The sequence below is a fragment of the Pseudophryne corroboree genome, chromosome 5, assembly GCF_028390025.1.
Source record: "Pseudophryne corroboree isolate aPseCor3 chromosome 5, aPseCor3.hap2, whole genome shotgun sequence".
NCBI lineage: Eukaryota > Metazoa > Chordata > Amphibia > Anura > Myobatrachidae > Pseudophryne > Pseudophryne corroboree.
In genome coordinates this window covers 252,564,491-252,586,432 of record NC_086448.1, presented here as the reverse complement: position 1 = coordinate 252,586,432, position 21,942 = coordinate 252,564,491, and the positions used below count along the sequence as shown (strand labels likewise).

At 44.7% G+C, this 21,942-nt stretch overlaps 1 protein-coding gene across 13 annotated transcripts in view; it reads left to right on the top strand.

Annotated features, from left to right (window-relative positions):
- The window catches only part of NEK10 (NIMA related kinase 10), an 831,700-nt gene that overhangs the window by 256,426 nt on the left and 553,332 nt on the right, over nucleotides 1-21,942 (top strand). For all 13 annotated transcript variants that reach the window (XM_063922254.1, XM_063922250.1, XM_063922255.1 and 10 more), the window contains 6 exons: nucleotides 2,536-2,638; nucleotides 2,726-2,854; nucleotides 6,120-6,257; nucleotides 15,151-15,196; nucleotides 17,386-17,507; nucleotides 18,553-18,655. In XM_063922254.1, the coding sequence (XP_063778324.1) occupies nucleotides 2,536-2,638; nucleotides 2,726-2,854; nucleotides 6,120-6,257; nucleotides 15,151-15,196; nucleotides 17,386-17,507; nucleotides 18,553-18,655 (641 nt within the window). The remainder of the gene's footprint in view (nucleotides 1-2,535; nucleotides 2,639-2,725; nucleotides 2,855-6,119; nucleotides 6,258-15,150; nucleotides 15,197-17,385; nucleotides 17,508-18,552; nucleotides 18,656-21,942) is intronic.

Below are 21,942 nucleotides of genomic sequence, written 5' to 3'. Positions count from 1 at the left end.
TGTTTAAAGGTCTGTACAAATGTTAGCTCTTTAGACCAGGGGTGTCAAACTCGCGGCCCCTACCGCATCCTTTTGCGACTGCCATGCTTGCAGCGAGGGCAGGAGAGCGCAGCGTGCACCTCTCCTGCTGCTCAGTTCGGTCTCCGGCAGTGGCGTCGGTATCTTAAATCAGGGGCCAGTTTGTGAGACAATCAGAGCTCGCAGACCGGCAGCCAATCAGGAGCTGCTGGTCCGCGAGCTCTGATTGGCTCACGAACCAGCGCCTGATTTAAGATACCAGCACCGCCGATAGAGATCGAACTGAGGAGCAGGAGAGGCGTGCACTGCGCTCTCCTGCCCTCACACACAGCCTGGCAGCAGATCCCAGGCAGCACCAGCGGTGAGCACATTGGGGGCATATGTGTATCTGGCACTGTGGGGGCATATGTATATCTGGCACTGTGGGGGCATATGTATATTTGGCACTGTGGGGGCATATGTATATCTGGCACTGTGGGGGCATATGTGTATCTGGCACTGCACTACTGGTGGCATATGTGTATCTGGCACTATTGGCATATTTGTATCTGACACTGCACTACTGAGGGCATATTTATATCTGGCCCCCATGTGTGTATCACACATCCACTGTTTTGGCACGCATGCCTTTGGCGCGCGCACAAGTACCACTAGGAAATTTGTCCAACTTGCACGACTGCATTAAAGTAAATGTTTTCTTCACGATACTTGACATACTTTATTGTTGGAATTTCTAAAAAAACCTTTGTAAATTGCATATAAGACTTTCTTTTTCTTGCGGCCCACACAAGACTTAAACCTTGATTATTAGGCCCAGTTTGGATTTTGAGTTTGACATGCCTGCTTTAGACAATACATTAAATTCAGACTCAGTGAGCATGTGACCAGACAATTAATGACCGCTGTCTCTTGTTTCTCATGGCATTCCTGCGTGTTTGATTTCCTGTGTCGAATCCCCCCTCTCCTGCAAGTTTTTTCTCCTTTCTTTGCACCCTTTGTGTTGCTTCGAGTGCGAGCCTTCTCTGCTAAAAAAAAGACTGTTTTCTATAACTTGATTGGTCAGAGTCAGATTGCGAGGTTTGTGATTGTCAGTAAAATTAAATTCTGCTCTTTTATGGCCACCTTGTATAGTACGCCAAGGTCTTCTATTAATTTGGTTCACAAGCCAAGGATATACCCTCTATTCCTTGTAATCATCTTGACCTTTCTATACTTTGCCTTTTTTAAAGGCCAAAAGTTCCGTTTTAAAATTGGTCACTGTTTTATCACGTTTGGTCAGCCAATCGGTACCATTGTCAGATTTTAATACCTCAATTCCAGTACTTTCACATGCAGTAATTTCATTCCTAACATTATCGATGTCGGAGTTCACCTGCTGCACTACTAAAACCAATAAGTCAAAACTACATTGGTTAAGAATCTGACACCATTGCCTGCAAAATTCCTTATTATGGCGTCCCAACGTGGGTTAATTCCGAATACGGAAGCCTATAGGGATTAAACCATCTTTATGTTTTATGATATTGCGAAAGAGTCAAACCATGCAGTTCCAAATCAACCAAGCTCTTCCTTAATTTCATTAAATCTGTATACTTCTCTGTAGGTGTATCGGTATCAAATGCCAATGCAGTGGCGTCAGAGAAAAGAATCTTAGATACATCTCTGTCCAAAAATCTCTTAGTGCCTGTGATATGTCCGACATCGGATTCCATGTTAAAGCAAATAAATTAAAAATCAAATAATTGCAAAAAACATGAAAAATCCAAAATCAAGCAACTTCGGCCCTCATTCCGAGTTGTTCGCTCTGTAATTTTCTTCGCATCGCAGCGATTTTCCGCTAATTGCGCATGCGCAATGTTCGTGCAGTTAGGTATTTTATTCACGGCATTACGAGGTTTTTTCTTCGTTCTGGTGATCGTAATGTGATTGACAGGAAGTGGGTGTTTCTGGGCAGAAACTGGCCGTTTTATGAGTGTGTGTGAAAAAACGCTGCCGTTTCTGGGAAAAACGCGGGAGTGTCTGAAGAAACGGGGGAGTGTCTGGGCGAACGCTGGGAGTGTTTGTGACGTCAAACCAGGAACGAAACTGACTGAACTGATCGCAGTTGCCGAGTAAGTCTGGAGCTACTCAGAAACTGCTAAGAAGTGTCTATTCGCAATTCTGCTAATCTTTCGTTCGCAATTTTACTATGCTAAGATTCACTCCCAGTAGGCGGCGGCTTAGCGTGTGCAAAGCTGCTAAAAGGAGCTTGCGAGCGAACAACTCGGAATGACCACCTTCATACAAAAATATACAACAAATCATACAAAAATATCCAGCATAATCGTATTCAAATGGTACAATCTTGATACCATATTGCAGGTTTGAGATATATTTCCAGAAAAGATCACACACATAAACACTTAGATTGATTTCTTCTGTGGTTGCATATATATATATATATATTTATAAATAACTATATAAATTTTGTATACATTGGATATATGTAATTATTATAATTGAAACCTTGTGTTGTAGGTTTTTTCCTCCGGATTTATTTGAGATGTTTATTGATATTGGACACTACATTCGCGATATCAGTGCTTATGAAGACCTTGCATCTAAATTAAATTCACTACCAGTAAGTACTTAGCATGCTGCAAAAAAAAAATCAAATATTGTTGTCATCTGGGAAGACGTAACTGTCCTTGTGTGCCTCTTATTCCAGGAAGATACACTGAAGCAAGTCACTGATGGCATTGAAGGCATCAATCAAAATAAAACACCCACAAAATTTATTGGAAACTATGCAATTTTGGATTACCTTGGAAGTGGAGCATTTGGGAGTGTCTATAAGGTCATTTTCTTTTTTTAAGTGTTTTTAAATCCATTGGTTGACGCATAATCAATTTATTTATATAGCTCTTTTATTCCTCTCTGTGAGCTTGGTGGACATCCTGTTCAATAAGATTGTACGTTATGTCCATGTAAGTCTTACATAATCAGTTATAAATGGCATTTCTGTAAATGTTCAGTAAAACATATCGGAAAGATTATTCTGTACAGAGAAACTAAATTTTGTACAGAGAAACTAAATTGTCTGTGTTAACATGATTGCCAGCTAACATACAATACGATTCCAATAGCCTGATTGTGATCAGATGGAGCCAGTGGCGTAACTACCATAGGTGCAGGGTATGTGGCTGTTATGGGGCCCCGGCTGGCTGTGATCTTTCCGCTGAGTGTGGGACAGTGAAGTGTGCTTTGCGCTCCACACCACAGATTCCTTTGGTGTAGCCATGCAGAAGTACAGTATTACAGAGGTAAGGGGTACTCCCAGCCGTAACTACCTGATCCTGGGGAGAGATAGAGACAGGCTGTGCTTCCTCCACCCAGACAGACCCAGACTCCATCTCTTCCCAGCCCCATGTAGTGACACTGTATGTATAGTGTGCTGCATACAGGATCCTATACTGTAGATAGATGTTCTGTATATTGCACCACTGACTCTTATATGCATGTAGTGCACATGGGATCCAGCCAGGAGTCCGACGTTCAGGATCCCGGCAGTCAGAATACCAATGCTGGGGGGTTAGGTTTAGGCACCACTGCGAGGCTTAGGGTTAGCCCAGTGATCAGCTGCTGAACATGGGACAGACTCAACTGCTGCAGAACATCTTGCAGCATCTGTGCATTCAATTATTACAATAATAATTTTATTCCTTATATGTGTGTGTACATTTCAAGTTCAGAACATTGGACCCCCTGGAATATATATATATATATATATATATATATAAACAGTGCAGGCGGCACTCGGAATTCACTGCAGGTAAGTAATAACGTTTCGAAGTTTATTCACCTCTTCAGACTCTGTGGCCTATTGTTGGGACAGACAAGGATCTAAATTTAGATACTGTGTCTATCATGCCTACATACACTAAAGGAAAAAACATCAGAGATTGGCTTATGAGAACAGATATTACTGGTTTACATACGGCGCAGAGTGAACAAAATTTTATGGCACTTAGAAAAGGCTGCTTTCGATTCCTCAATTGCACTACATGTCGGTCGATGACCACTGGTTCGTCTTTCTCTCATCCTCATAGTGGACGTAGATACTCGATTGATCATAGGGTTACCTGCACCACTAAATTTATAATCTACCTCATTACGTGCCCATGTGGGCTATGCTATGTTGGCAAAACTGACCGCACTTTGCATGAGCGTATGGCCAACCACAAATTAGCGATTAGGAATGCCCTCGTATCCGGGAATAGCGACCAACCGGTTGCCCGGCACTTTGCTTTGGTACATCATAGTGTAGATACACTTAAGTATATTATTATCGACCATGAGCCGGAGAGACTTCGGGGGGGTGATAGGTCTGCTCGTCTACTGAGAAAAGAATCCCGTTGGATTTTTGAACTCCAGACTTTGGCCCCGAAGGGTCTTAATGAAACGTTAGGACTTCGCTGCTTTCTGTAAACATAGGTTAATTTATAATGTTCTAAACTAAATATGAGTAGGTACATCTATTCTTTGTCTGGTACTTCACTTTTTCATGATTATAATTGTTGCTTTATATATATACCTTGATTTGGAGGGTTACTTCATTGTGCCATTTTTGTATATATATGTATATGTTTGTCTTGTATTGTTGCACTTGGTTATTCTTTTATATACTGATGTTATCTGTATATTTTTAAATTTTTGATTACCCATTAATGGGTTATATTGTGGGTTTGTTTGTATACATTGCCCGGGTGACGCGGCTCTGCCTGGTGACATCATTAGTAGGCGTTTCCGGCTAGACCCGCGATTGAGTTCAGTGCACGTGGAGACGCTATAAAGGTATGGTTTCTGTGCTTCATGTTTGTAATCTGATGAAGAGGTGAATAAACTTCGAAACGTTATTACTTACCTGCTTGTGCTGTGCAGTGAATTCCGACTGCCGCCTGCATCGTTTTTCTGTAAAGGACCCGTGGCTAAGTGCGGAGTCAAGGAGGGCACCGGAGTGGTATCGGACTGTGTGGGAGTGCTGCCACTAAGAATTGTATATGTATATATATATATATATATATATATATACATATAAACTGACACCTCATAGGCCATCCTGTCGGGCCCCGCCATCTACTTTGTTAGACCCCTCCCCCTCTCTTCTTTTCTGACCCCAAACCCTTCCTTGTTCTGGTGGGGTGCTGGGGGTCCCTTTTAAATTTTGCTATGGTGCCCGCAAAGGTCTAGTTATGCCCCATTTAGCTATAGTATGTTCAGTGCATTGTTATTTGAAAATGTGCCTACTTGTCCACCAGGATCATACATTGGAGCACACTCCTATTACAATTGTTGTTGTTCGTCTCCACAGGGAATCTCTGCAACAGAAACATATATGTCAGCACCCCCTAATCATTTATAACCTAAAATGCTGCTCCATGGAGCCTAATGAGCCCCATAGCAACATATGTAAGAGCCCTATGTACTGCCCAATGGTAAAACTCAAATAGAAACATTGCTCAGACAAGGAAGACAACTAATCCCTCAGCTGTGGGCCCCATAATCTACCTCCCAACAATTGGTAGTTGAAAACAGGACCACCATGTGTGCATATGATAAGTTGGGCAGTGGGGTGACCTCACAGAACATCCCCTGTTTTTGTCAGTCTAGGTTAATTACCATCACTCGCCAAGCTGCTGGCCTGTGCTCAGGTTCTCCTCATTGCACTGTTTTGATACAGTGCACATACGCACCACATCTTTTCAGTATACTGCTATGCAGAGCGGCAGTGATTCAATTCTCGCCAAACCTCCCACCCACCCGCAGGACACTGGGATATCAGTACAATGTCCAAAAACATGGTCATGTTCCACTGAAATCCGGACAGTTGGGAGGAATGCTAAATGCACCTATTATAGTTATACCTTTGCTCATTTGTGTTCTAGATACAGTAGTTCATAATAGTAACAGGGATTCATTTATTATAGGTGTCACATTAGTTCATGTAACTTATTCATGCGCTTTTGCTGTAATATCACTCCATATGTGCCAAAGGGCTTCCCATGGAATTAGTGAGTCGGGGTTTTGTATTTTCATATTCGTATAATAATATTTCTCTCTAGGTCAGAAAACGCAGCGGACAGAATCTGTTTGCAATGAAAGAGATTAATTTGCACAATCCAGCATTCGGTAAAGACAAAAGAGACCGAGACAGCAGTGCAGAGAACATAATGTTTGAACTAACAATAATCAGAGAACAGGTATACATATGCCTCCAAGTTCATGTTTTATGATTCGCTTTCTGCTGTTGTCCTTGGTGATCAGAAATAGAGTAATTTGTCCAATAACAGTAATGTAATAGCTTCACCTGACAAAGTGGAGCTAAACTAATATGAAGAAAATGACCTGTATAAAGAATGATCTCATAGCTTCTGATTCCACAGAAAACTGTTTTCTCTCTGCTTCTACAGTAATTGCACTTGAATTTTTCCCTCTGTATAAATTAATATAAATTGTCTAATATCTGAACACAGCTGAACACATAATAATCTGAACACAAAAACATGAGTTGTTTGTATAACGTGATCCCCATACTTAGAGGTGTTTTGCTTCTAATGTCAGTTATACAGTCCTTAACGAAGCTACCTCGTAATGAGCCAAGTCATACAAGTGACGAGGACTTGTTTTTCAAGTACAAGTTCTCAAACAAAACACACTTTGTGATACAGGGAGATTCTTTCATAAAGGCAGTATAAAATTATTTAAAGCCATACTTACCCACTCTCTCGAAAAGGTGCCAGAGACTCCTGATTTTTTGGGATGTCTTCCGGACCCCAGAAGAGTGGGTGGATATCCCACACCCGGCCTACTTCCTAGTAAGTGGACAGCATGGGGAGGTTATACTGGAAATCACAGGTCTATATGGAGGGGGTGGGGCTAAAACAATGAGAATCATGTCAGTTTAGCCCAGCCCCTTCCCCCACAGCCCTGAAATTCATGATGTTATCTCTCCATCCTGTCCACTTCACTAGGGTTGAGCTGGATGCAGAGGATCCATCCATTTTTCCTGGGGTGTGGGGGACTACCCAAAAGAATGTGAATTATGTGCTGTTAAATGGACACAAAAGGAGCAACGCTACTTCCGCTGACGACACCCTGCGGTGGCTGTGAAACGGGGCGTGGCCTCACGGGTAGGGTGTGGCTTAGCAGGAGTGTCATGGCCTTGCAGCCCGAACACCATTTTTTCGACATTCCGGGTGTTCGGGAGATATTGGATGCCCCCGGAAATTGCTATGGCTGCAGTGCCGGCCCCTACACTGAAAGGAACCAGGTGCTGCATGTAATGTTAAAGTGCAGCTCCTGGCTCCTGTCACTGAGCAGGAGCCAGCATTTTGGTGTCACCCCTCAGCGGGTGACAACCGGGTGCAGCCTGCACCCCCCTTATGACGCCATTGCTGTAACTGTTCCCTGTAGTTCATTATACAATCTTGTAAAACAAAACATATTTTTCTCTAACGTCCTAAGTGGATGCTGGGGACTCCGTAAGGACCATGGGGAATAGCGGCTCCGCAGGAGACTGGGCACATCTAAAGAAAGCTTTAGGACTATCTGGTGTGCACTGGCTCCTCCCCCTATGACCCTCCTCCAAGCCTCAGTTAGATCTCTGTGCCCGAACGAGAAGGGTGCACACTAGAGGCTCTCCTGAGCTTCTTAGTGAAAGTTTTAGATTAGGTTTTTTATTTTCAGTGAGACCTGCTGGCAACAGGCTCACTGCATCGAGGGACTAAGGGGAGAAGAAGCGAACTCACCTGCGTGCAGAGTGGATTGGGCTTCTTAGGCTACTGGACATTAGCTCCAGAGGGACGATCACAGGCCCAGCTTGGATGGGTCCCAGAGCCGCGCCGCCGGCCCCCTTACAGAGCCAGAAGGCAGAAGAGGTCCGGAAAATCGGCGGCAGAAGACGTCCTGTCTTCAACAAGGTAGCGCACAGCACTGCAGCTGTGCGCCATTGCTCTCAGCACACTTCACACTTCGGTCACTGAGGGTGCAGGGCGCTGGGGGGGGGGGGCGCCCTGAGACGCAATAAAAACACCTTGGATGGCAAAAAAAATGCATCACATATAGCTCCTGGGCTATATGGATGCATTTAACCCCTGCCAGAATCCATAAAAAAGCAGGAGAAAAGTCCGCGAAAAAGGGGCGGAGCCTATCTCCTCAGCACACTGGCGCCATTTTCCCTCACAGCTCCGTTGGAGGGAAGCTCCCTGTCTCTCCCCTGCAGTCACTACACTACAGAAAGGGTTAAAAAAAGAGAGGGGGGCACTAATTAGGCGCAGTATTAACTATACAGCAGCTATAAGGGGAAAAACACTTATATAAGGTTATCCCTGTATATATATAGCGCTCTGGTGTGTGCTGGCAAACTCTCCCTCTGTCTACCCAAAGGGCTAGTGGGGTCCTGTCCTCTATCAGAGCATTCCCTGTGTGTGTGCTGTATGTCGGTACTTTTGTGTCGACATGTATGAGGAGAAAAATGATGTGGAGACGGAGCAGATTGCCTGTAATAGTGATGTCACCCCCTAGGGGGTCGACACCTGAGTGGATGAACTGTTGGAAGGAATTACGTGACAGTGTCAGCTCTGTATAAAAGACAGTGGTTGACATGAGACAGCCAGCTACTCAGCTTGTGCCTGTCCAGACGTCTCATAGGCCGTCAGGGGCTCTAAAGCGCCCGTTACCTCAGATGGCAGATATAGACGCCGACACGGATACTGACTCCAGTGTCGACGGTGAAGAGACTAATGTGACTTCCAGTAGGGCCACACGTTACATGATTGAGGCAATGAAAAATGTTTTACACATTTCTGATAATACGAGTACCACCAAAAAAGGGGTATTATGTTCGGTGAGGAAAAACTACCTGTAGTTTTCCTGAATCTGAGAAATTAAATGAGGTGTGTGATGATGCGTGGGTTTCCCCCGATAACAACGGATAATTTCTAAAATGTTATTGGCATTATATCCTTTCCCGCCAGAGGTTAGGGTGCATTGGGAAACACCCCCTAGGGGGGATAAAGCGCTCACACGCTTGTAAGGGCTCTACCTTCGCCTGAGATGGCCGCCCTTAAGGATCCTGCTGATAGAAAGCAGGAGGGTATCCTAAAAGGTATTTACACACATACTGGTGTTATACTGCGACCAGCGATCGCCTCAGCCTGGATGTGCAGTGCTGGGTTGGCGTGGTCGGATTCCCTGACTGAAAATATTGATACCCTAGATAGGGACAGTATATTTTTGCCTATAGAGCATTTAAAAGATGCATTTTTATATATGCGTGATGCACAACGGAATATTTGCCGACTGGCATCAAGTCTAAGCGCGTTGTCCATTTCTACCAGTAGAGGGTTATGGACACGTCAGTGGTCAGGTGATGCGTATTCCAAACGGCATTTGGAAGTATTGCTTTATTAAGGGAGGAGTTATTTGGGGTCGGTCTTTCAGACCTGGTGGCCACGGCAACAGCTGGGAATTCCACGTTTGTACCCCAGGTCGCCTCTCAACATGAGAAGACGCCGTATTATCAGGCGCAGTCTTTTCGTGGACAAGCGGGCAAAAGGTTCCTCATTTCTGCCCCGTGACAGAGGGAGAGGAAAAAGGCTGCAGAAATCAGCCAGTTCCCAGGAACAGAAACCCTCTCCCGCCTCTGCCAAGCCCTCAGTATACGCTGGGGCTTTACAAGCAGAATCAGGCACGGTGGGGGGCCCGTCTCAATGAATTTCAGCGCGCAGTGGGCTCACTCGCAAGTAGACCCCTGGATCCTTCAGGTGATATCTCAGGGGTACAAATTAGAATTCGAGACGTCTCCCCCTCGCCGTTTCCTAAAGTCGGCTTTACCGATGTCTCCTTCTGACAGGGAGACAGTTTTGGAAGCCATTCACAAGCTGTATTCCCAGCAGGTGATAATCAAGATACCCCTCCTGCAACAGGGAACGGGGTATTATTCCACACTGTTGTGGTACCGAAGCCGGACGGCTCGGTCAGACCGATTCTAAATCTAAAATCTTTGAACACTTACGTACAGAGGTTCAAATTCAAGATTGAGTCACCCAGAGCAGTGATTGCGAACCTGGAAGAAGGGGACTACATGATGTCTCGGGACATCAAGGATGCTTACCTTCATGTCAAAATTTACCCTTCTCACCAAGGATACCTCAGGTTTAGGGTACAGAACTGTCACTATCAGTTCAGACGCTGCCGTATGGATGGTACACGGCACCCCGGGTCTTTACCAAGGTAATGGCCGAAATGATGATATTCCTTCGAAGGAAGTGAATTTTAGTTATCCCTTCCTTGGACAATTCCCTGATAAGGGTAAGATCCAGGGAACAGTTGGAGGTCGGTGTAGCACTATCTCAGGTAGTGTTGCGGCAGCACGATTGGATTCTCAATATTCCAAAATCGCACCTGGTTCCGACGACGTGTCTTCTGTTCCTAGGGATGATCCTGGACACAGTCCAGAAAAAGGTGTTTCTCCCGGAGGAGAAAGCTATCCGAGCTAGTCAGGAACCTCTTAAAACCGAGCCAAGTCTCAGTGCATCAATGCACAAGGGTTCTGGGTAAAATGGTGGCTTCCTACGAAGCAATCCCATTCGGCAGATTCCACGCAAGAACTTTCCAGTGGGACCTGCTGGACAAATGGTCCGGGTCGCATCTTCAGATGCATCAGCGGATAACCCTGTCACCAAGAACAAGGGTGTCCCTCCTGTGTTGGTTGCAGAGTGCTCATCTTCTAGAGGGCCGCAGATTCGGCATTCAGGACTGGGTCCTGGTGACCACTGATGCCAGCCTGCGAGGCTGGGGAGCAGTCACACAGGGAAGGAATATCCAGGGCTTATGGTCAAGCCTGGAGACATCACTTCACATAAATATCCTGAAGCTAAGGGACATTTACAATGCTCTAAGCTTAGCAAGACCTCTGCTTCAAGGTCAGCCGATGTTGATCCAGTCGGACAACATCACGGCAGTCACCCACGTAAACAGACAGGGTGGCACAAGAAGCAGGAGGGCAATGGCAGAAGCTGCAAGGATTCTTCGCTGGGCGGAAAATCATGTGATAGCACTGTCAGCAGTATTCATTCTGGGAGTGGACAACTGGGAAGCAGACTTCCTCAGCACGACCTCCACCCGGGAGAGTGGGGACTTCACCCAGAAGTCTTCCACATGATAAAAACTCGACAGGTATTGCGCCAGGTCCAGGGACCCTCAGGCAATAAGCTGTAGACGCTCTGGTAACACCGTGGGTGTACCAGTCAGGGTATGTGTTCGCTCCTCTGCCTCTCATACCCAAGGTACTGAGATTGATAAGATGGAGAGGAGTAAGCACTATATTCGTGGTTCCGGATTGGCCAAGAAGGACTTGGTAACCGGAACTTCAAGAGATGCTCACGGAGGATCCGTGGCCTCTACCTCTAAGAAGGGACCTGCTCCAGCAAGGACCCTGTCTGTTCCAAGACTTACCGCGGCTGCGTTTGACGGCATGGCGGTTGAACGCCGGATCCTGAAGGAAAAAAGGCATTCCGGATGAAGTCATCCCTATCCTGATCAAAGCCAGGAAGGATGTAACCGCAAAAACATTATCACCGCAATTGGCGAAAATATGTTGCGTGGTGCGAGGCCAGTAAGGCCCGACGGAGGAAATTCAACTGGGTCGATTCCTACATTTCCTGCAAACAGGAGTGTCTATGGGCCTGAAATTGGGGTCCATTAAGGTTCAAATTTCGGCCCTGTCAATTTTCTTCCAAAAAGAACTAGCTTCAGTCCCTGAAGTTCAGACGTTTGTAAAAGGGGTACTGCATATACAGCCTCCTTTTGTGCCTCCGGTGGCACTTTGGGATCTCAATGTAGTTTTGGGTTCCAAAAGTCACATTGGTTTGAACCACTTAAATCTGTGGAGTTAAAATATCTCACATGGAAAGTGGTCATGCTGTTGGCCCTGGCCTGGGCCAGGCGCGTGTCAGAATTGGCGGCTTTATCCTGAAAAAGCCCTTATCTGATTTTCCATTCGGACAGGGCGGAATTGAGGACTCGTCCTCAGTTTCTCCCCAAGGTGGTTTCAGCGTCTCACCTGAACCAACCTATTGGTGGTGCCTGCGGCTACTAGGGACTTGGAGGCCTCCAAGTTGCTAGACGTTGTCAGTGCCCTGAAAATATATGTTTCCAGGATGGCTGGAGTCAGGAAATCTGACTCGCTGTTTATCCTGTGTGCACCCAACAAGCTGGGTGCTCCTGCTTCTAAGCAGACTATTGCTCGTTGGATTGGTAGTACAATTCAGCTTGCACATTCTGTGGCAGGCCTGCCACAGCCAAAAATCTGTAAATGCCCACTCCACAAGGAAGGTGGGCTCATCTTGGGCGGCTGCCCGAGGGGTCTCGGCTTTACAATTTTGCCGAGCAGCTACTTGGTCAGGAGCAAATACGTTTGTAAAATTCTACAAAATTGATATCCTGGCTGAGGAGGACCTGGAGTTCTCTCATTTGGTGCTGCAGAGTCATCCGCACTCTCCCGCCCGTTTGGGAGCTTTGGTATAATCCCCATGGTCCTTACGGAGTCCCCAGCATCCACTTAGGACGTTAGAGAAAATAAGAATTTACTTACCGATAATTCTATTTCTCATAGTCCGTAGTGGATGCTGGGCGCCCATCCCAAGTGCGGATTGTCTGCAATACTTGTACATAGTTATTGTTACAAAAATCGGGTTATTATTGTTGTGAGCCATCTTTCAGAGGCTCCTCTGTTATCATGCTGTTAACTGGGTTCAGATCACAGGTTATACGGTGTGATTGGTGTGGCTGGTATGAGTCTTACCCGGGATTCAAAATCCTTCCTTATTGTGTACGCTCGTCCGGGCACAGTATCCTAACTGAGGCTTGGAGGAGGGTCATAGGGGGAGGAGCCAGTGCACACCAGATAGTCCTAAAGCTTTCTTTAGATGTGCCCAGTCTCCTGCGGAGCCGCTATTCCCCATGGTCCTTACGGAGTCCCCAGCATCCACTACGGACTATGAGAAATAGAATTATCGGTAAGTAAATTCTTATTTTTGTTGCATTTATTTTCAGAATAATGATACTGTTTGAAATGCCTTGACTACTGCAGTCTCCTACTGTCTTGCCTCATTCTTACCTACTTCTTCGCACTTCAGTCCACCGTTATCACTGTTGCTAGATTGACTTTCATTTCATGCCGCACTGCTTCTACCTCCCGTCTCTGCCAATCACTACACTGTCTCCCTATCTCCTATAGAATCCAATTCAAACTCCTCTCCGTAACTTACAAAGCCCCCTACACACTTGCTCACTCCTTTTATGCTCTGTCAACTACTGCTGTCTATTTCCGTACTGTAAATTACTTTGCACTACTGGGGTGCTAGTATGCTCCTTTTTTTTATTCCTGACATGCTTGGCAGAAATTCTAGCATGGTATACCGGAATGCATCTTGAGATGCGTCTGACCAGACATGAGTTTTTCATACGCACATCTTTTCCTGATTACATTTCAGTCGCAGCTGTGTCCAACTCTAAACGGGCACCATAGTTTTGGAAAGCAGTGAATAGCAGCTTTGGGGGTCATTCCGACCTGATCGCACGCTGCCGTTTTTCGCACCGCAGCGATCATGTCACTACTGTGCTTTCGTATGCACCGCAGTGCGCAGGCGCTTTGTATGGGTACAAAGCGGTTCATTGCTGTGCATTGGATTTAACAAAGAATCCATTCGCACAGCCGATTGCAAGGAGATTGACAAGAAGAAGGCGTTTGTGGGTGGCAACTGACCGTTTTCAGGGAATTATTAAATTTTATTTATAGGGCGCCACAAGTGTTTCGCAGCGCCGTACAAAGGACAGTACAGAGAGACAAAACTTAGCATAACAGTAAATAAATAACAAAAATGGAGTGCAGGTAACAAAGAGTACCACAATTCTCATACACAATACAGCTTAGATGTAAGTAGCGAGGGAGTAGTCATCGTACTACTTGGGGCTGGTGGCCATTGATAGAGAGGAGCCTTTACCAGCAGGAGAAAAAAACAGGTAAAGGTGGTTGCTGAGTGAAATGTGTCGAGAAGAGGGCTTAGACAACAAGAGGAAAGAAGTCCCTGCTCTGAAGAGCTAACAATCTAGTGGGGAGGGGCGACAGACAAATGACATGAGGTGCAAGCAAGCAGGAGGAAGCCTGATGGCGGTATGCAAGCAAAGCAGAGATGTTCAAGGCAAGGGGCAGGGGGATGGAGGAGCAGCCTAAGGACTAGGTTATGCATTGGAGGGGTACGCTTTGATAAATAGGTGGGTTTCCAGTGCCCGTTTGAAGCTTTGCAAGGTCGGGGAGAGTCTAATGGCGCAGGGGAGCGCATTCTACTGAAGGGGTGCAGCACGGGCAAAATCCTGAACTCGTGCATGGGAAGCAGGGACCAAGGCAGAGGAGAGGCGACGGTCATCAGCCGACCGTAGTGGGCGGGAGGGAGTATGAAGGGAGAGGAGGTTGGAGATGTAGGGAGCAGTGAAATTAGAGATGGTTGGAAAAACGCAGGTGTGTCCAAGCGTTTGCAGGGACGGTGTCTGACGTCAATTCTGGGACCGGACAGGCTGAAGTGATCGCAGCGGCTGAGTAAGTTCAGACCTACTCCGAAACTGCACAAAATGTTTTTGCAGAGCTCGGCTGCACATGCGATCGTACACTTGCAAAGCTAAAATACACTCCCCTGTGGGCGGCGACTATGCGTTCGCACGGCTGCTAAAAACAGCTAGCGAGCGATCAACTCGGAGTGACCCCGTTTGTGCAGATTCTTAAATTACAAAACTGAGGATTCTTACCGTCTACTTTGGTTTTAAATAGATATCTTCTATGTTTACTTTACAACACTTTGCCATATTTTACACAGTTCGTTAAATAATCAAAAAAATGCATAATTCAAAAAATCTATCACTTTTTACTAACTTATTATTATTATTTGTTAATGTTTACTTTTTACAGTTTGGTTTTTCTGTTTGTGTTTATGTACTGTAATACTGATGTAATTCTTCACATAAAATTAATTTCTTATTTTTATATATTTAACTGAAATTAGTTGAGTTTACAATTCACTATTTTCTGTTTTTCAGCTGTGCCACCCAAACATTGTGCGGTATTGCAGGACCTTTTTAGAAAGTAAGTATATACAGTGAGTGATGGAGAAAGATCACTCAGTATATGCCAATTAATCTTTTTGTAAGTAGCCATAGAAGTGGCTGACTTTTTGGCTAACACATTAATTAAAAGGGCATATCACTTAAATATCAGTTTAGTAAAAGAATTGTTTATAGGCTTATTTTTGTTTCTTTTTATACTTTACATTTGAGATTGCCCACAATCAGTTTTGCCGGTTAAAAACTGAAACCTCAGGTGTGCTACAGATTCAGCTGTTGATTTGCTTGAAAACATATCTTAATCACCTAATGGTATCAGTATATAGGTTGGCATTCATAATTCTAAACATGCATTTTGAGAAGAAAATGTAGATTCTGCTGGTCCACGCCTCAAGTTGTGTTACCAAAACTGTATTTAAAACATTGTCTACAGACAAATCTAGAGAAGGGTATTTATCATCTGTTTAAAAAATATATTTTATTACTTATAGTCATGTGATGCTACTAATCAGGGGTAGCTGCATCTTTATAAAAGCACAGATCTAATGAATTCAGGGGGTAATTCAGATCTGATTGTAGATGTGCTAAATTTAGCACATCTATGATCAGTTTCTTTGACATGCGGTGGTATGCCTAGCACAGGGCTAGTCTGCCCCACATGTCGGGCACTGCCCCCCCCCCCCCCCCCACATGGGTACAAAAGCAACGCACAGCAGTGATGCTTTTGCACCCGGCGAGCAGATCCCTGCCTGCGCAGCCTAGCTGCACTGGCAGGCAGCTACCCGCCGCATCCCGGATGCGTGTGACGTCACGCAGACGCTGTGGCCCGCCCCCACAGGCATGTCCGGACCATGCCTCACCAATGGCGTTCTAACACCATTGACACGCCCCCTCCCGCCCTGCAACCGCCTCTGCCTGGCAATCAGGCAGATGCGATCTCAGCCCTGAGATGCTTTTAGCATCTTACTGGGCTTCCCGGGGTGCGTCCCCAAAGGGCTTCAGTCTGCGATCGCTGCTGCTGCAGCGATCCAGTCTGAATTAGGCCCTCAATATGAACTGATCACACTTTAAAGAAATACAGGTTGAGTATCCCTTATCCAGAATTCAAAATCCCACATTTTTGGGTCCCCTACTGAGATAATGACATATGTATTATAGATATTATCTTTAAATATATATATATATATATATATATATATATATATTTATTTATTTATAAATAATATATATAATATATATAATATTTATGTCATTATCTCAGTAGGGGACCCAAAAATGTGGGATTTTGAATAAGGGATACTCAACCTGTATATAAATTGAAAAATACAATATAAAAAGCCTTTGTTTTGTGTTGTTTGATAGCAGCAGGTTTTAGGGGTCTATTCATCAATCCAAAAGTAGGTGAATATTAACATTTATGTAAGTAGATTAAGAGCCCTCTATACTAAGACTTGGGGAGAGATAAAGTGGACAGAGATAAAGTACCAGCCAACAAGCTCCTGTCATTTTTCAAACACAGCCTGTAACTTGGCAGTTAGCAGGTGATTGGCTGGAACTTTATCTCTCTCCAAAGCTTAGTACATAGACCCCTGAGTGTCAGGGCCATTCATTATAAAGGTAACACAGGCGATATCTCCTGTGTTACCTTTCAGTCCTGATCTGCCCGCTGACCCCATACCACCAGTATGGGGACCTAAATTCATGAGGCTCGGAAAATACAACATTTTCAGACCTCGACTGCAGTAACCGATACCATCTGTAGGTGGTGCATGTTCCCGTTCTCCTGCTCCTTCCTATGGAAAGGAGGTCTGCGGTTGCAATGGGGATCAGCCCCTGTTTGGCTCCTTCCGCCAGAAGTCGCGTATTTGTGAACCTAAGTTTGCTCATGCGCAGTAGCACTGCTGAGTTACAATCAGCATTGCTAAGTTTCCGGAATCGCAGAGACAGCTGATCTTTCGATCAGCTGTCTCCGCGCCAGAGCAATGTTGATTTTGTATGCACCACTGCTGATTGCAGTGAGTTGTAAACTTAATTACCATGTAGCCCCCTAAGTATTTATTACCGTTTTTCTAATTGTAAATTTAATACACCATAGAAATAGGTGTTGTAACAAACACAATACATTCTTTTTACAGTTACCAACAATAGTAAGTTTAGCTGTCCTGGAGTGTAAAAGCATTCAGACCTAACTAGTGCTGTACTGTTTCACAGATGACAAACTCTACATTGTGATGGAGCTCATTGAAGGGGCATCTCTGGGCGAGCACTTTAAGTCTCTCAAGGAGAAAAAACAGCAGTTTACAGAAGAGCGACTTTGGAATATATTTATACAGGTAAACATAATGAGGAGTAGTACAGTAAGTAAATCAGGCATATGTTTCTGTAAAGATCTGTGTAATCGGATGTATTCAGAGTTCTATGCATTTGGAGATGTGTACATTTGGTTGGTTACTATCATTATCAGTGCCCACTTGACCTAAATTATACTAGGATCAAAAGATATATAACTGGAAACAGGCGTAATTTTGCTTATGTCCATCTGTGCATAGCCCTCTGCTTAAGCCCTCACTGAATTGTATGGTCTATGTACTAAGCCTTGGAGAGAGATAAAGTGGATGGAGATAAAAGTACCAGCCAATCAGCTCCTACTGTAACTGCCAAGTTACAGGCTGTGTTTGAAAAATGGCAGTTAGAAGCTGGTTGGCTAGTACTTTATCTCCACCCACTTTATCTCTCTCCAAGGCTTAGTACATATACCCTTATGTCAATGTGAGAACCCCATGGGGCAGATGTATTAAGCCTGGAGAAGTGATAAAGCAGTGATAAGTGGAAGGTGATAACGCACCAGCTCCTAACTGTCAATTTACATATTGGAGCTGATTGGCTGGTGCGTTATCCCTTTGCACTTATCACTGCTTTATCACTTCTCCAGGCTTAATACATCTGCCCCATTAACCCCACTTCAGATGTAAGTGCAGATGCAATCGAAATGCCAACAACTCTAGTTCACCCATACTTGCCTGCGCTCAGTTCTAGGTTTTATGAAAGCATATTTTTATATAAAGGTTTCTACCAGCAGTATTTATGTTCTGACCTTAATATGAATTTTGGAAGGTGTTGTACTCTTTGCTTGCCAAATTGTTACTCTGTAAAGTAACCTCTCTGTTACCACTTGTTCCTTGCTCTGTTTTACCAATATCATTTTGGACAAAAAGTGAAACCTCTTGTGCTCACATGATCCATCAGTGCCAAATAATCTGCTTACTTGGTGATATCAGTCACATGGAAATGTGTCTGCAGAAAGCATAACAAAATGATTTAGGGCAATGTACATTTTTTTCACAATATTATAAAAGTCATCTTTCTTGTTTATTTCAGCTATGCTTAGCACTGCGATATTTACACAAAGAAAAAAGGATTGTTCACAGAGACTTATCGCCAAACAATATCATGCTGGGAGAAAAAGATAAAGTCACTGTCAGTAAGTACTCAGCAAATATAATTTAGATTTAACTTGACCTAATACTTTTGAAATGTCTATCCTGTAAAAGATTGCATTATTGTATCATGTCATATGTTCTAGTCATGTGTAAAATGCAGTAAAATAATTATTTTTAAGCTTATAGCAATCTTAAGTATTATAAACTGCATATGCATGAAAATCTGGTTGTTCAACTGAATTCCCAAATGTCTGTCATGGGAATAGCCAAATCGGACGGACAGTCCAGATGTCATACTGCAGTATTGCAGAGGGTATGCTCAGTAGTTGTGCATACAGCCCCCGGCACATACACACAACTTGGATTAAAACAAGCTGGAGGAAAATATTGTCACTTCGATGGTCCAAAACCACACAGACACACGCACACACACACACACACACACACACTCTTAAGAATGATGAAGACTGTGAAATTGTTATCACTTTTCAATTTAATGACAGTTGGTATGAACTATGACGCCTTCCACCAGTGTCATTGTCACTTCCAGAGAGTACAAGCAGAGCACACATCTATGGTCTCCAAACATTTCTTACTTATTACCAGCGGTGCAAGTGAGCGGGTACGCGCTGCTGCTGTGAGGGGAGGAGAGTGCAGCATGCACCTCTCCTGCCCCTCAGTGTCTACCTTCAATTCGGCGCCGGCCCATGAGCCAATCAGAGCTCGCGGACCGGCAGCCAAGGCTCCTGATTGTCTGCCGTACCGCAAGCTTTGATTGGCTTACAGATCGGCGAGCCAATCAGCCCCTGCCAGTATAAAAAATTACCTCATAAAAACTGAGGAGAAACACACCATTGAAGAGTGGAGCTTCCTCCTCAGTCAGCCAGCACACTGCTCAGCGCCATTTTCTCTCCTCAGGCTGCAGAGACAACACTGGTCCTTCTCCACTACTGAACAAGTATCACGGTGCAAAACAGGGGGGGCCACAGTGAATTTGGTGCTATATAATTGTGTGATTAACATTATAAAAGCGCTGAATGTCAGTGGGCATTTGGTGTTCACAGACATTGTGTTACTGGCGCTGGGTTGGGAACTGGCAAAATCCTATCTGTGTCCCTCTGACAGATTTTACTGTGGGTCTGTACCCTATAAATCCCGGAGTGTCTGTGGTGTGGTTCTGCACGTGTGTGACATGTCTGTGGCAGGGAACTCTGTGGAGACATGTTAGGGACACAGAGGCGTAATATGACACCAAGAGCCTGACTGGGTGAAAGGTTACATGATAGTGTGAATCATATCAGTAAGAGGTTGGACTGAATCTCATACAGAAAATGAAAATAATCTGTTGAAGATGTGATTTTTAATAGTTCTGCCTTTCATCCACAGGGACCTTTCTGGGTCACATACAAATTTGCACAAGTAGTACAAACTGATACCAACACGTACTCTGATTCCTGTGTCGACACTAGTGATTCCAGGGGAATAGGTCCTAAGTTAGCAAAAAAGCATTCAAAACATGTTTTAGCTATAAAGGAGGTGTTAGAAGTTACGAAGCCCCCTCTTTTACCACAAGGAGAGGGTTTACTTTAGTAAAGAAGTAATGTAATTTTCCCTCCACCTGAGGTCTGATTTAACCTGAAAATAAATTTTTGATTCCCAAAAGGATATCAGGCAGCTTACCTTTTTCCAAAAAAGGTGGAAGTCACCCCGCATTTTAGACAGGGCCCTGTCATAAAAGAGAAAAGGTGCTTCTCCCTGCACCTGGAATGGCTTCACTTAAGGAGCCGACAGACCGTAAGTGAGTGAGGTGATTTATTGATGTGACCAATGGGACACTACTCAGGCCTACCATTGTCTGTGAGTGGGTGAGTAGTGCTATTGAAAAAGTGGTCAGAAAACTTGTCATTAGACATTGACACAATAGATGGAGACGAAATACTCCTAACGTTAGGTCATATCAAAGACGCTGCTGCGTACGTACTAGAATCCATGAAATATATTGGTTTCTTGAGATCAAGAACCGCTACCATGGCAGTATCGGCTCGGAGGGCGTTGTGGATTCGCCAATGGAATGCTGATGCAGATTCCAAAAGAAATATGGACGCTCTCCCGTATAAAGGTAAGGCCTTGTTTGGTGATGGGCTGGATGCGTTAGTCTCGACGGATACCGCAGGTAAGTCGTCATTATTGCCTTATGCTCCTACACCGGCGAAAAAGACACATCACTCTCACATGCAGTCCTTTCGGCCCAACAAATACAAAAAGGCCAAAGGTCTCCCCTTTTTTTGCAGGTAGGGGAAGGGGAAAAGGAAAGAAATCCGCACCGTCTCCCGGATCGCAGGAGCAGAAGTCCACCCCTGCTCCTGCCAAATCTGCAGCATAACGTTGGGGCTCCCTTGCGAGAGTCCGCTCGGGTGGGAGCACGTCTGAAACTTTTCAGGCAAATCTGGATTCAATCTGGCCTGGACCAATGGGTCTTACAAATGGTGTCCCATGGGTACAAACTAGAGTTTCAAGACGTCCCCCCATGCCGATTTTTCAGATCGACCTTGCCAGCTTCTTTTCCGGGAAGAGAGGTAGTAACAACGGCAATTCAAAAATTATGTCAGGATCAGGTCATTGTCCTGGTACCCTTGGCACAGTAAGTAGAAGGTTTTTTTATTCAAGCCTCTTCGTAGTTACGAAGCCGGACGGCTCGGTCAGACCGATTATAAACCTGAAAAATCTGAATCTCTACCTGAAAAGGTTCAAGTTCAAGATGGAATCCCTGAGGGTAGTGATTTCCAGTCTGGAAGAGGGGGACTTCATGGTGTCAGTAGACATAAAAGATGCTTACTTGCATGTTCCCATTTATCCTCCTCACCAAGCTTATCTGAGATTCGCAGTACAGGCTTGCCATTACCAGTTTCAGACATTGCCGTTCTGACTCTCCATGGCACCGAGGGTATTCACCAAGGTGATGGCGGAGATGATGGTCCTCCTTCGTTAAAAAGGAGTCAATATAATTCCTTATCTGGACGATCTCCTGATAAAAGCGAGATCCAGGGAACAGTTGGTGCAGAACATCGCACTCTCCCTGTCAATACTCCAACAACACGGTTGGATCATGAATTTTCCAAAGTCACAGTTGGAACCGACGACAAGATTGTCCTTTTTAGGGATGATTCTGGACACAGATGTACGGAGAGAGGAAAAGGCTCTGGAAATCCAGAAAATGGTCAAACAAATATTGAAACCAACAAGCTTTTCGATCCATCAATGCATTTGGTTGTTTGCGAAAATGGTAGCGGCCTACGAGGCCATATAGTTTGGCCGATTTCATGCCAGG